This window comes from Oryctolagus cuniculus, chromosome 8 (genome assembly GCF_051225735.1).
Source record: "Oryctolagus cuniculus isolate XC-2025 breed Fujian yellow rabbit chromosome 8, ASM5122573v1, whole genome shotgun sequence".
Lineage (NCBI taxonomy): Eukaryota > Metazoa > Chordata > Mammalia > Lagomorpha > Leporidae > Oryctolagus > Oryctolagus cuniculus.
The window spans coordinates 23159119-23171441 of record NC_142874.1 but is presented as its reverse complement, the minus strand read 5'-3'; the positions used below and the strand labels follow the sequence as shown (position 1 = coordinate 23171441).

The following is a 12323-nucleotide window of genomic DNA, read 5'->3' as shown; positions in this document are numbered from 1 at the left end:
AAAGGTCTTCCTTTGCCGTTGGTTCACCCTCCAATGGCCGCCGCTGCAGCCGGCGCACCGCGCTGATCCGATGGCAGGAGCCAGGAGCCAGGTGCTTTTTCCTGGTCTCCCATGGGGTGCAGGGCCCAAGCACCTGGGCCATCCTCCACTGCACTCCCTGGCCATAGCAGAGAGCTGGCCTGGAAGAGGGGCAACCGGGACAGAATCCGGCGCCCCAACCGGGACTAGAACCCGGTGTGCCGGCGCCGCAAGGTGGAGGATTAGCCTATTGAGCCATGGCGCCGGCCTTTTTTTTTTTTTTTTTTTTTTTTTTTTGCACTTCTAATCATTTGTTTTTGCAGTATTAAAATGGAGCTCAGGTTCCTCTCTTCTAGGAAGTCTTTTCTATCTTCTCCCGTTGAGGGTGCCTTCAGCTCTGTGCCTTCTCAGTAAGTCATTCTATCTCTAATTTGGAATTCCCGGCAGTGCAGTAGTGATTTTGTTTACGTGCTTTCTTTCCTATAACACTACGGCTCCTCCAAGGTGGGACTGTAACATTCAGATCTTCATGTTTAATGACTGCCATCATGATATCCTGTCCCCAGAAGATAATTGCATTAATATTTGTGGAATGAATAAATCATGAGTAAATGCTTGACCCTGGCTGGTAGCACAACCAATTTCCTTTTATTATGCTGTTTTAGCTTCAATATTTAATGTTCTTTCTTTTTTTTGAATGGCAGAGTTAGACAGCGAGAGAGAAAGAGAGACAGAGAAAGGCCTTCCTTTTTCCATTGGTTCACCCCCCAAATGGTCGCTACAGCCGGCACACTGTGCTGATCCGAAGCCAGGAGCCAGGTGCTTCTCCTGGTCTCCCATGTGGGTGCAGGACCCAAACACTTGGGCCATCCTCCACTGCCTTCCCGGGCCACAGCAGAGAGTTGGACCGGAAGAGGAGCAACCAGGACTAGAACCCAGGGTACCAGCGCCGCAGGCAGAGGATTAGCCTAGTGAGCTGCGGCGCCGGCCAATATTTAATGTTTCTTAATATTTTGCCACATTTATTTTGTATGTAGACATTATATACACTTATATACTATTCTTTCCCATGATAAGGATCGTAACACGGGGAAAGTTGCTTATATTGTCATGTACATAGTATGAGTCAGTGAAGCAATAATTCTAACTCTATGCCAACTAATAGGACATCCACAGAAATTTTTACACTTTATGTGCTTTGTTTCACACAAAAAGGAGAAAAGGGATGTTTGTCATCCTGAGTCTGGCTTATTTCACTTAGCATAACGATCTCCAGTTCCGTCCATCGTGTTGCAAATGTCAGGATTTCATTCCTTGTTAGGACTCAGTACCATTTCTTTACATGTCATTACTCCCTGTTTCTTCCTGGTTTGCAACCCCTCAATGCAAATGTGTGTGCCCTCTGCACCTCCTGGCCACAGGCTACCTTAGTGACTGCTGTTCAGGGAGAAGACTCGAAATCTGCCACTGAATTTTAGCTTGTGGCCACGTGAAAGGTAAGAAAGCCAATGAAATGGCCACACAGTTTGCCTAAGAAAAATAATTAACTGTGACACATTTCCCTTAGTTGTACTTATGTTTTGGAAAACAGTTTGCACATGACCTAACCATTGTTCCTTAAAACGTCACCAATAAATCTAACAGCGTGATATGAAGTATTTTATAGGAGAAACCTTAGCCAATTCCAGCAAAAATTCAACTACCATGAGTTACACATTTTCATGAACTTTCTTCTTCCCCCAAAATATAAACACTCATTATTTCAAAACATCCAATATGTTGCTGTGTAGGGAGACTTAAGTCTATATTGCCTAACCTCCATTAAACATTGAGGAGCAGGAGACAAGGAGTTTTTATCCCCAAAACTCTTTTACTAAAATCATTTTTAGGGAGTTTAATTGACAAATATTTTCTACTTAGATCCAAGATGGACATCCTAGAATACTGGTTTCATACGGATGGTCTCCGTGTTGGCATCATTACCAGCCTTCTTTACATCACAATTCAGTTGCTTTCCCTCCTAACCGTTGTGTGGCAGGGCCATTATTGAGTGGATGCAGGGACGTGATACAGTTCAGTTCAAGTTAACCTTGCTTCCCAGCAGTGACATGAGTTAATTTAATTCCTGTCACCAGACTTCACAAGGGTATATTGCACATTATGTCTCCTTATTGCAGCCACAAGTCATTATCTCCAAATCACCTCTTGTAAAACCTTTATGTGACCCTTCTTACATGCACTCCATACAGATAGAGACAGGCAACATAAGGAACATCCATAGAGAAATACACCACAAAAATGTACCTTACAGAAAGTTCTTACAAACTTACAAAAAGTTCGCTTAGGGGTTGGCCTTATGGCACACCACATATAGGAGCACCTGTCTAAGTGCTGGCTGCTCTACTTCTGATCCCGCTTCCACCTAAGCACCCTGGGAAGCAATTGCAGATACCTGAAGTATTTGGGTCCCTCTCACCCATTTAGGGGACCAGAATGGGGACCGGGGCTGTGGCGTAGGGGGTTAAGCCTCAGCCTGTGATACCAGCATCCCATTTGGGCACCAGTTTGAGTCCTAGCTGCTCTATCCAGTCCCAATCCCTGCTAATGTGCCTGGTTAAGCAGTGGAAGAAGGACCAAGTGCTTGGGCCTCTGTACCCACATGGGAGACCTAGATGAAGCTCCAGGCTCCTGGCTTCAACCTGGCCCAGCCCCTGCCATTGAGACCATTTGGGGAGTGAACCAGCATATGGAAGATCTCTCTTGTATGCTTGCTCAGTTGCTCTTCTCTCTCTCTAACTCTGCCTTTCAAGTAAATAAAAATAAATCTTAAAAAAAAAGGAGACCTGGATGGAGCTCCCAGCTCCTGACTTCAGCCCAGAGATTTAGCTATGGCAGCCATATGGGAAGTGAACTAGAAGATGAGGTGAAAGGCCTCTCTCTCTGTCTCTTCTTGTCTCGGTGTATCGCTCTGCTTTTAAGATTAAAATTGAAAAAGTACTTCTTGAGTCCAGTTCATTGTCCCTTCCTTCTTTCCCCCCAGGCTCTCCATGCCTCCCTTCTTGCCACAAGGGTTAAGTGGGTGCTTAGTGTGTGCTAACCCTTGTTCTTCTGTTAGTGATTTACCAGTGCAAAAATAGACAAGGCCCATGCTCTGTTGAACTTTAATTTTTTTCTCATTATTCATTATCTTCAGTCGCAAAATTATTTATTGAATGCCTGTTATGTGCACAATATTCATGAGTGAGCCTCCACTAAATATCTTAATAAAATCTCTTACTGGTAGGGGTGTGCACCCGTGAGCGGGAATACAAAGACTTGTAGTGTGTTTAGAATGTTGATGGAAAATTACATAACTCATTGCATGCAAATTCTCAAAATATTCCACTGATTAATAATTTGAAAAGTCAAGCAAGCCCTTACAGGGTCTCCACTTGTCCTAACTTAAAAAATAGCAAGTCGGAGAGCCTATGACAGATCGGAATCTTTATGCTGTCATGTTTCAAGCCTTGACACAAGGATCAGGGAACTGTGAACTCTGACATAGCCTCCTCCACCCCCACACCATCCTGCTGGACAGAAAGAAACAGCTAAGGTCACCGAAGCCACAGATAAGGCTGAGTCCCCTAGGAAAAAGTTGTCATCAGTCAATCCCTCTGCCCTAATCAGAAAGGGAAAAAATTGAGGGGGCAGGAAGAGAAGAAAACCTTCCCAGCAATGGTTCCTGGAAGTAGAATAATCCCCGGATGTATCATGAGAAGTTCACTCCTTTCTCTTTGGGAACCAGAATCTTCTCTCCCCATGCAATCTGCATATGCAAGCACAGATTATTTTATATATTATATTTCTATTTTATATATTATATATATTATATTTTTATCTATATATATATTCCCCCCAAAGACACCTTTTATGTAAGGAATACAGACTTTGGGCATTTCATAAGTACAACTTTAGGAACACAGTGATTCTTCCCACCATACCCACCCTCCCATCCCCCCTCTTCCTCCCTCTCCTATTCCCAGTCCCATTCTCCACTAAGATTCATTTTTGATTAACTTTATACACAGAAGACCAACTCTATGCTAAGGGTTCAACAAATTGTATGGCAAACAAAAACAAAACAAAACTAAAAAAATACTGTTTCTCAATAGTCAAGACAAGGGTTGTTCAAAGTCATTGCATGTTGAAGTTAATTGCACTTCCTTTTTTTTTTTAGAAACTTAATTAACTTTGAGATTTTTTTATTTTACTTGAAAGTCAGAGTTACACAGAGAGAGAAGGAGAGGCACTGAGAGTGAAGAGAGAGAGAGAGAGAGGTCTTCCATCTGCTGGTTCACTCCCCAGTCTGCCGCAACAGCTGGAGCTGCACCTATCTGAAGCCAGGAGCCAGGAGCCTCCTCTGAGTTTCCCACATGGGTGCAGGGACCCAAGGACTTGGGCCATCTTCCACTGCTTTCCCAGGCCACAACAGAGAGCTGGATAGGAAGTAGAACAGCCGGGACTCAAACTGGCACTCACATGGGATACCGGCACTGCAGGCGGCGGCCTCACCAGCTATGCCACAGTGCCTGCCCCAACTTAACTTTAAAGAAACACCTAAGACTGATATATCTTTTGTGAGCACTTAGGCATAGTTATAATACAACTCTTTAAGGACAGAGGTCCTACACGGGGAGTTAGTGCACAGTGACTCCCGTTGTTAATTTAACAATTAACACTCTTATGTATGACGTCAGTGATCACCAGACATGAGCTGCCTAGTCTATGGAAGCCTTTTGAATCCACAGACTCCATCAGTATTTAGACGAGGCCATAAGCAAAGTGTCAAGCACAGATTATATGTGCATACAATCAAGACAACCCTATAGACTCAGTAAACAGGAGTGTATCTACAAATCTTTTTCTTTATTGCTTCTATCTTTTCTATCATGTTTTTATGTTTGGATCTCTGGAGTTACTCATGCCTACCAACGTACAATTATTCCAATAAGTATGTGAGTGCCACAAGGTTATTTGAAAAGACAAATGAGAGTCAGATGTTGCCACAAGCCCTCTGCAGTGCCAGAGTAAATAACTATGGAAGCAGCAACAATGACATCAGCTGCAAAGAACACGGTAAAATTATTGCAAGAATCAGCAAAAATCTCCAATATGACCACAAATAATGAGACTGGCTTGTCATTCATAGTTTATAAATAATTTTAGTTTCCCAGAAGTAAATAGGAAGGCTGCCTTTTTTCACTCAAATCCTATCTTACAAATAAAATATGCAAAATCCATACCAGAAAGAGTCTATTCTTTATTGTGTTGATAGTTCTAATTTTTAGAAACATATGGAGGGGCCGCTGCTATTGCAAAGTAAGCTAAGCCCCCGCCTACATTGCCGGCATCCCAAATGGATGCTGGTTCACGTCCCAGCTGCTCTTCTTCTGATCCAGTTCTCCGCTAATGGCCTGGGAAAGCAGTAGAAGATGGCCCAAGTGCTTGGCCCTTGCACCCAAGTGGGAGACCCAGGAGAAGATCTTGGCCCCTGGTTTCAGATAGGCCTAGCTCTGGCTGTTGCAGCCATTTGGGGAGTGAACCAGCAGATGGAAGACCTCTCTCTCTGTCTCTCCCACTCTCTGTAATTCTGCCTTTCAAATAAGTAAATAAATCTTACAAAAAAAAGGAAAAGAAAAAGGTTCTACAAAACAAAAGCCCTCAAAAGAGGACACCTTGCAACTCAGCTAGGGTAAAGGAATCAATTATGTCACTGCAATTAATCACTTCTATTGAATAATATTCTAAAAACATCATACATTTCATTATGGCTGAAAAGTTTTCAGTGGAAAAATTATGATATGAAAGCATTTTCAAATGAATATTTAATTCAGTTTCAAGGTTAGAAAATGAAATCAAATGTCAGTTTCTTTATTAATCAAGTACAAATAAAATTTGTTTTTAAGCAGAAGAAACCTAATGTTACTTAGAAATTTAATTTACAAATAACTTGAGTATACATCTGGAATTTTATTACTGAGCATTAACTGAGGGAGAGTATACAAATAGCAAAACTGACATGTAATAAATTTTTATATTTGTAGGTGTTTAAATATTACTTCTAATTTAATTACTTAACCAAAAAAGTTAATATTTTTAATCTTTATACTTATGAACCATAAAGAAAATAATCATGCAATCATTATAAATATAACAAAATGCAATGGAAAAATAAAATCTGATGACAAAATTCAGTGTATAGATAATTCTCTCTCTCTATATATATTTTTTTGGACAGGCAGCGTGGACAGTGAGAGAGAGAGACAGAGAGAAAGGTCTTCCTTTGCCGTTGGTTCACCCTCCAATGGCCACTGCAGCTGGCGCGCTGCACTGATCCAATGGCAGGAGCCAGGTGCTTCTCCTGGTCTCCCATGGGGTGCAGGGCCCAAGCACTTGGGCCATCCTCCACTGCACTCCCTGGCCACAGCAGAGAGCTGGCCTGGAAGGGGGGCAACTGGGACAGAATCCGGCGCCCTGACAGGGACTAGAACTCAGTGTGCCGGCGCCGCAAGGCGGAGGATTAGCCTAGTGAGCCGCGGCACCGGCCTAGATAATTCTATATAATCTTTAATATAATGATATGCAAAAAGGTAAATCAGAAATAATTTAAAATTTTACCAATCATTATCTTTGGATAGTAAAAAACACATAGTTTATTTAATTTTTAGTTTGAATTTTTAAGTGTTCTTAAGTAAAAATCCGTGTGTTCACAATAATTGGTCAAACACAAACCCCACAGGTAACAAATGTCTGATCTAGGAGCTGATGTAAATTCTAAAATATATTATCTCAGCCTTTACTGTAACTATTATAAAATTTATTGGATTAAAGAATTTAAAAATAGCAGGGCTGGTATTGTGATGCATCAGATTAAGCCACTGCTTGTGAGGAAGGCATCCAACATTGCAGCACCAGTTACAATCTTAGCTGTTCTGCGTCTGATCCAGCTTCCTGCAGATATGCCTGGGAAGGCAGTGAATGATGATGGCTCAAGTCCCTGAGTCCCTGCAGCTCATGTGGGAGACAAACATGGATTTCAGGCTTTAGCTTTAGCAGCCATCTGGGGAGTGAACCAGCAGATAGAAGACCTCTTTCTCTTTCCCCATCTCTCTTTCTGTATGTGTGTTGTCTGAGAGACTCTTTCAAATAAATATATAAATCTTTAAAATAAAGCAGCAGAGATTAGAGAAAGTACTATCATATCGCAAAACATAATAATATATGCATATTATTCCTGTAGGAGAAATGTAGAAACAGAAAACATGCCAGAAAGAATGTTTGGAAATAAATTATCTTTCAAATAATTGAACAAAGACAAAATCTGTCTAAAAATCAGGAAGTAGATTGGGAAGGATGACACCCATACCTATTACTAGAATTCAGATATTTGGAATGTGTTGCCAAAGGAAGTGATCAGTAGGAGTCATAAGACTATTATAAGGATCACTGTTTCCCAGACATTCTGTTAAGAAGATGGTGTGTGTGTGTGTGTGTGTGTGTGTGTGTGTGTGTGTAATGAGGTAGGGAGCTAGGGGTGGTCTGGTGAGGACTGTCTTGGCTTTTATTGAATAAGAGAGCTTTCATAAATAATTAAAATATAGGGAGCTGGCACTTAGCCCAGTGGTTAAGGTGCTTGCATTTCACATCTGAGTGCCTGTGTTCAAGTCCTGGTTCCAGCTCCTGACTCAGCTTCCTGCTAATGCAGACCACGGGAGGGAGGCTGCAGTGAATGCTCAGTTGGATTTCTGTCACCTACATGGGACACATGGACTGCATCTTGTCTTTGTCCGTAGCTTTGATCCCAGCCCTACCCAGGCCATCGCTCTCATTTTGGGGGTGAACCAGTGTATGGACGATCAATTCTCTCTCGCTTGCTCGCTCTTGCTCTTTCTCTCTCCCTCTCTCCTTCTCTGTATCTCTGCCTTTCAAATAAATACATAACTCTTTTTAAAAAGAAAAAGGCGCGGCACTTCTTCCTCCCCTCCCCTCCCTCCCCAGCCTTCCCCTCGAGCAGACGCGGCAGTGCCTCTGTCTCGCTTTTTCTTATTTTTCCCCCCTTTCCCCTTCCTTTTTTTTTTCTCCCTTTTTCTCCCCTTCCCCCCTTTCACCATTTCCCCTCGGAGGCGCTTCCCCCGGGCAGGGGCAGAGCCGGCCTCACCCCCCGCCTCTCCCCGGCCCCCGCCGCCCTATGGCGAGAGGGAGCCCCCTCCTCACCCGGGCACCAGCGGCGGCGGTTGGAGGAGCGGGACCGGCGGCGGCGGCCTCACGTCCAGGGTCACCATGGAACTAACTCGCTGAGCGCCTGGCCGGCCGCAGGCGTGTGTCCCGCCCGAGTCCCTGCGCCCTCCGTGCCCCGCTCCCCCTCTTCTCCCTCCTCATCGGCCGGCTCCGTGTCCCGCGCGCCCCGACGTCGCGCGCTGAGGAAAATGAGGCGGTGACGGGGCCCCCGGATGACCCCGCGTCACCCCTGTGAGGCCTACAGCTCTGCCGGGGTGGAGGAGGAGGAGGAGGAGGAAGAGGAGAAGGTAGCTACATCAAGCTGGGTGGCAGGCAGCTCCAAAGGATATCATGAAGTTTCCAGGACCCTTGGAAAACCAGAGATTGTCTTTCCTATTGGAAAAGGCAATCTCTAGGGAAGCCCAGATGTGGAAGGTGACTGTGCCGAAATTCCCTACAGATCAGAATGTTTCTCCATCCCAGAGAGAGGAAGTAATTCAGTGGCTGGCCAAACTCAAGTACCAGTTCGATCTTTACCCAGAAACGTTTGCTCTGGCTAGCAGTCTTTTGGACAGGTTTTTAGCTACTGTAAAGGCCCACCCGAAATATTTGAGTTGTATTGCCATCAGTTGTTTTTTCCTAGCTGCTAAGACTGTTGAGGAAGATGAGAGAATTCCAGTACTGAAGGTATTGGCAAGAGATAGTTTCTGTGGATGTTCCTCATCTGAAATTCTGAGAATGGAGAGAATTATTCTGGATAAGTTGAACTGGGATCTTCACACAGCCACACCATTGGATTTTCTTCACATTTTTCATGCCATTGCAGTGTCAACTAGGCCACAGTTACTGTTCAGTTTGCCCAAATTGAGCCCATCTCAACATCTGGCAGTCCTCACCAAGCAACTGCTTCACTGTATGGCCTGCAGCCACCTTCTGCAGTTCAAAGGATCCATGCTTGCTCTGGCCATAGTTAGTTTGGAAATGGAGAAACTCATTCCTGATTGGCTTCCTCTTACACTTGAACTGCTTCAGAAAGCACAGATGGAGAGCTCCCAGCTGATCCACTGTCGGGAGCTTGTGGCACACCACGTTTCTACTCTGGAGTCTTCCCTGCCTCTAAATTCCGTTTATGTCTACCGTCCCCTCAAGCACACCCTGGTGACCTGTGACAAAGGAGTGTTCAGATTACATCCCTCCTCTGTCCTGGGCCCAGATTCCTCCACGGACAACAGCAAGCCAGAAATGCCAGTCAGAGGTACAGCAGCTTTCTACCATCATTTCCCAGCTGCCCTTGGGTGCAAGCATACCTCTGCTAAACGCAAAGTAGAGGAAATGGAAGTGGATGACTTCTACGATGGAATCAAACGGCTCTATAATGAAGATAATGCTTCAGAAAACGTGGGTTCTGTGTGTGGCACTGATTTACCAAGACAAGAGGGACATGATTCCCCTTGTCCACCTTTGCAGCCTGTTTCTGTCATGTAGTTTGAATGGGTATTACCTTCAAGTACAAACTAAGGTAGACCACTCTAGAAATGAGAACACAGAAAAATCAGGAAAGGCTATAGAAAGATATATACCTTATCAGGCTGATCTGAAGTGAGCCAGAAACAAATCCCCCCATTTCGTTATGTGGCTAATTGTAATTCAGTACTTCACATAAAGACAGCTATATTGATAGCTGTAGATATATCTATCTACTTCAGAAATATCAAAAATTTTTTTAAAAAAGTAAAAAAATCCCCTTGTAGTCTGTCAGTTCTGCTCTTCTGTTAAAATGTAGCTTGCCCTGTGTCAAAATTTTTCTTTAAATTTTAGAATTCATAGCTTGCAAATCCTATCCCCAGCATCCAAACCAAATTTTCCTGTTGCTTTTGCCTGCTTCTCCATTGAATAATGAATTTTATGCATGTTGATCTATACTCCAATATCCACCGAAAAGGCCCCCCCCAATTTTTAAAACAATTATTTCAGCTTAATGGCCATGTTTAATCCTGATTCAAATTCTACCTAGTTTGAGAAAGGTACTGTGGAATTGTCCTGTGTGAAGTAAGAAGTGGTAATAGGAAAATTGCTCACAATACCACTTCGCTTATTTCAGTTTCTATTGTTTGAAAGCAAAAATCACTGTCTTTAAAAGATGCTTTTTAAAGTGGCACATATTAGGTCACCCATAGATTTGCTGAAAGCATTTTTGACATTTGCATATAAAAGAATTTGTGATAAAGTTAATATATCAAGGTGTTCACCAAAGAAATATGTAACAACTAAAATTAGGTTTTTGTAACTGATGGGTTTCCACTCATTTATAATCAGTAGGAGAATGTCTAGATGTTGGGCAGCTCTATGATTTGAGTGTTACATGTACTAACTAAATTCAGTACCCTAGTTTTAATTCTGTATTGGGATTTTCTTGATAAAAGTTACTTCCCATCTCCCCAACCTACCTTTGTTCCTCTTAATGACTTCTGGATCCTGAGCTCCCTTTGCAGTCTGAAGGCGGCACTACAGTCAGAACCATGTCCTGATGTTAAAAGCCTCTGGTAGCAATAAAAGTTGTCAAAAAAAAAAAAAAAGGCAGCGTGGATTCTTGATCTTAAACATGCTAGTTAATATTGGCAATGGATTTCTGATATTGGGCTGCATAGTTGGCTCTCTAGTCTTTAAGACGGTCATGTGAATATGCTTCGAAAACATCTCTGCCAACACAAGGTAGCTGAAGTGTTGAGAACTGCAGAATCTCAATCCAGTCATTACTCAGGAAACAGAAAGACTTTGACTTCCAGCACCAAGGTTCTCCTAACACCTGGTTTTACTCAAATTCATATCTGTCCTGAGATCACAACTTCTCAGTCCACACTTTCCTGTCTGAAATCTCTTACACCCCTGAGCCTAGGGCAGAAGCTGGCCTTAGCTTGTTCCTCATTCACCAATGTCCTAAGAATATTCAACACTGATGGAAACAATTAAAAAACAGACCACAGGAAAATGGTTATTATTTTAAGCAAGACTAAATTGCATTTTACAACAATAGTTCCAGCTTCTGGCTGTCGTCTACCATCTGGCAATTTTTCTGTGTCTTTCTAGTTCTCCATTTGTTCCTTAAATCTTGCCATAGTTTCTGAATGTTCTGTCTGCGTGATATATTTACTCTTAGACTCTCAGTTCTGTGATTCCTAAAACTCTAATACTCACTTCCATTCAACTTATGTCAGATATGTGTGTGTTAACACATCCACAAAAATACAAAAAATACACCCTCACTTTCTTCCCGCTGAATTTCTCAGCAGTCTCCTCTCTTTAAAAAAAGGCCACATCCATTGTGTTCAAAGCCTCTTTTAATTCCTTTCTCAGTGTACCTCACTCTGGGTTCTTCCGCTGCGTTTGTCTTATCAAGGTCATCAGCACATTTTAAAAACATGTAAATATAATCTGAGATGACTTCCAGGATAACCACCAAAGCAGTGAGGGGCTCAGCTCAACCTGTGTGTTCTCTCAGATATTACGGAAGGTTTCGAACAGTAAAACATTCACCATGGAGCTGCAACTCTAATGCAGAAGAGGAATAAGAAAAAGTGTAGAGGCAGCAGTAAAATATCAAGAACTTGTGTAGGTAAGTCCTTATGGTGTGGTTCCCTCAGTCAACAGTTCAACATCAACTTGGAACTTACTAGAAATTTAAATCCTAAGGATGTATCCCAGACATACTGGGATATCCCAGAATCAGAAAGTCTGGGCTATTGAGCATAGCGAACAGTATTGTAAGAGGCTCTGAAGATTGTTTTGATACATAATAACTTATGAGCCACTTTCATAAGTGTATGTCAGTATGAATATATAGCAATCAATTTATACAAAATATCTGTGTGCATGTAAACAAAGAGTGGCATTCTATGAAGAAAAATAGCAACGTGCAAATATTTGGTATAAAATAATTCTTTGAAGAAACTTAAAAAAAAAAAAAAAGCAATGGGTTTAGAATGGAGTGATCCAGTGGGAAAGTAACAAGATGCTCACAGGCTGAGCGGATCATGTGCGATCCTGAAGGT

General features: G+C 42.6%; 1 protein-coding gene across 1 annotated transcript; it reads left to right on the top strand.

The window, feature by feature from the left end:
• The first annotated feature begins 8109 nt into the window (after window positions 1-8109).
• On the top strand, window positions 8110-9882 carry LOC149124918 (cyclin-I-like). Its single transcript, XM_089302139.1, has 2 exons — window positions 8110-8582; window positions 8740-9882. The coding sequence occupies exons 1-2, from the start codon at window positions 8508-8510 to the stop codon at window positions 9757-9759; spliced, it is 1095 nt and encodes a 364-aa protein (XP_089158265.1). The 5' UTR covers window positions 8110-8507; the 3' UTR covers window positions 9760-9882.
• Window positions 9883-12323: the final 2441 nt, after the last annotated feature.

Bases quoted from the DNA above. Each gene is read 5' to 3' on its own strand.
- LOC149124918 (XM_089302139.1), top strand. From the start codon at position 8,508: ATGACCCCGCGTCACCCCTGTGAGGCCTACAGCTCTGCCGGGGTGGAG. The intron at 8,583-8,739 runs GTAGCTACATCA...CCTACAGATCAG, and splicing joins AGGAGGAGGAAGAGGAGAAG to AATGTTTCTCCATCCCAGAG.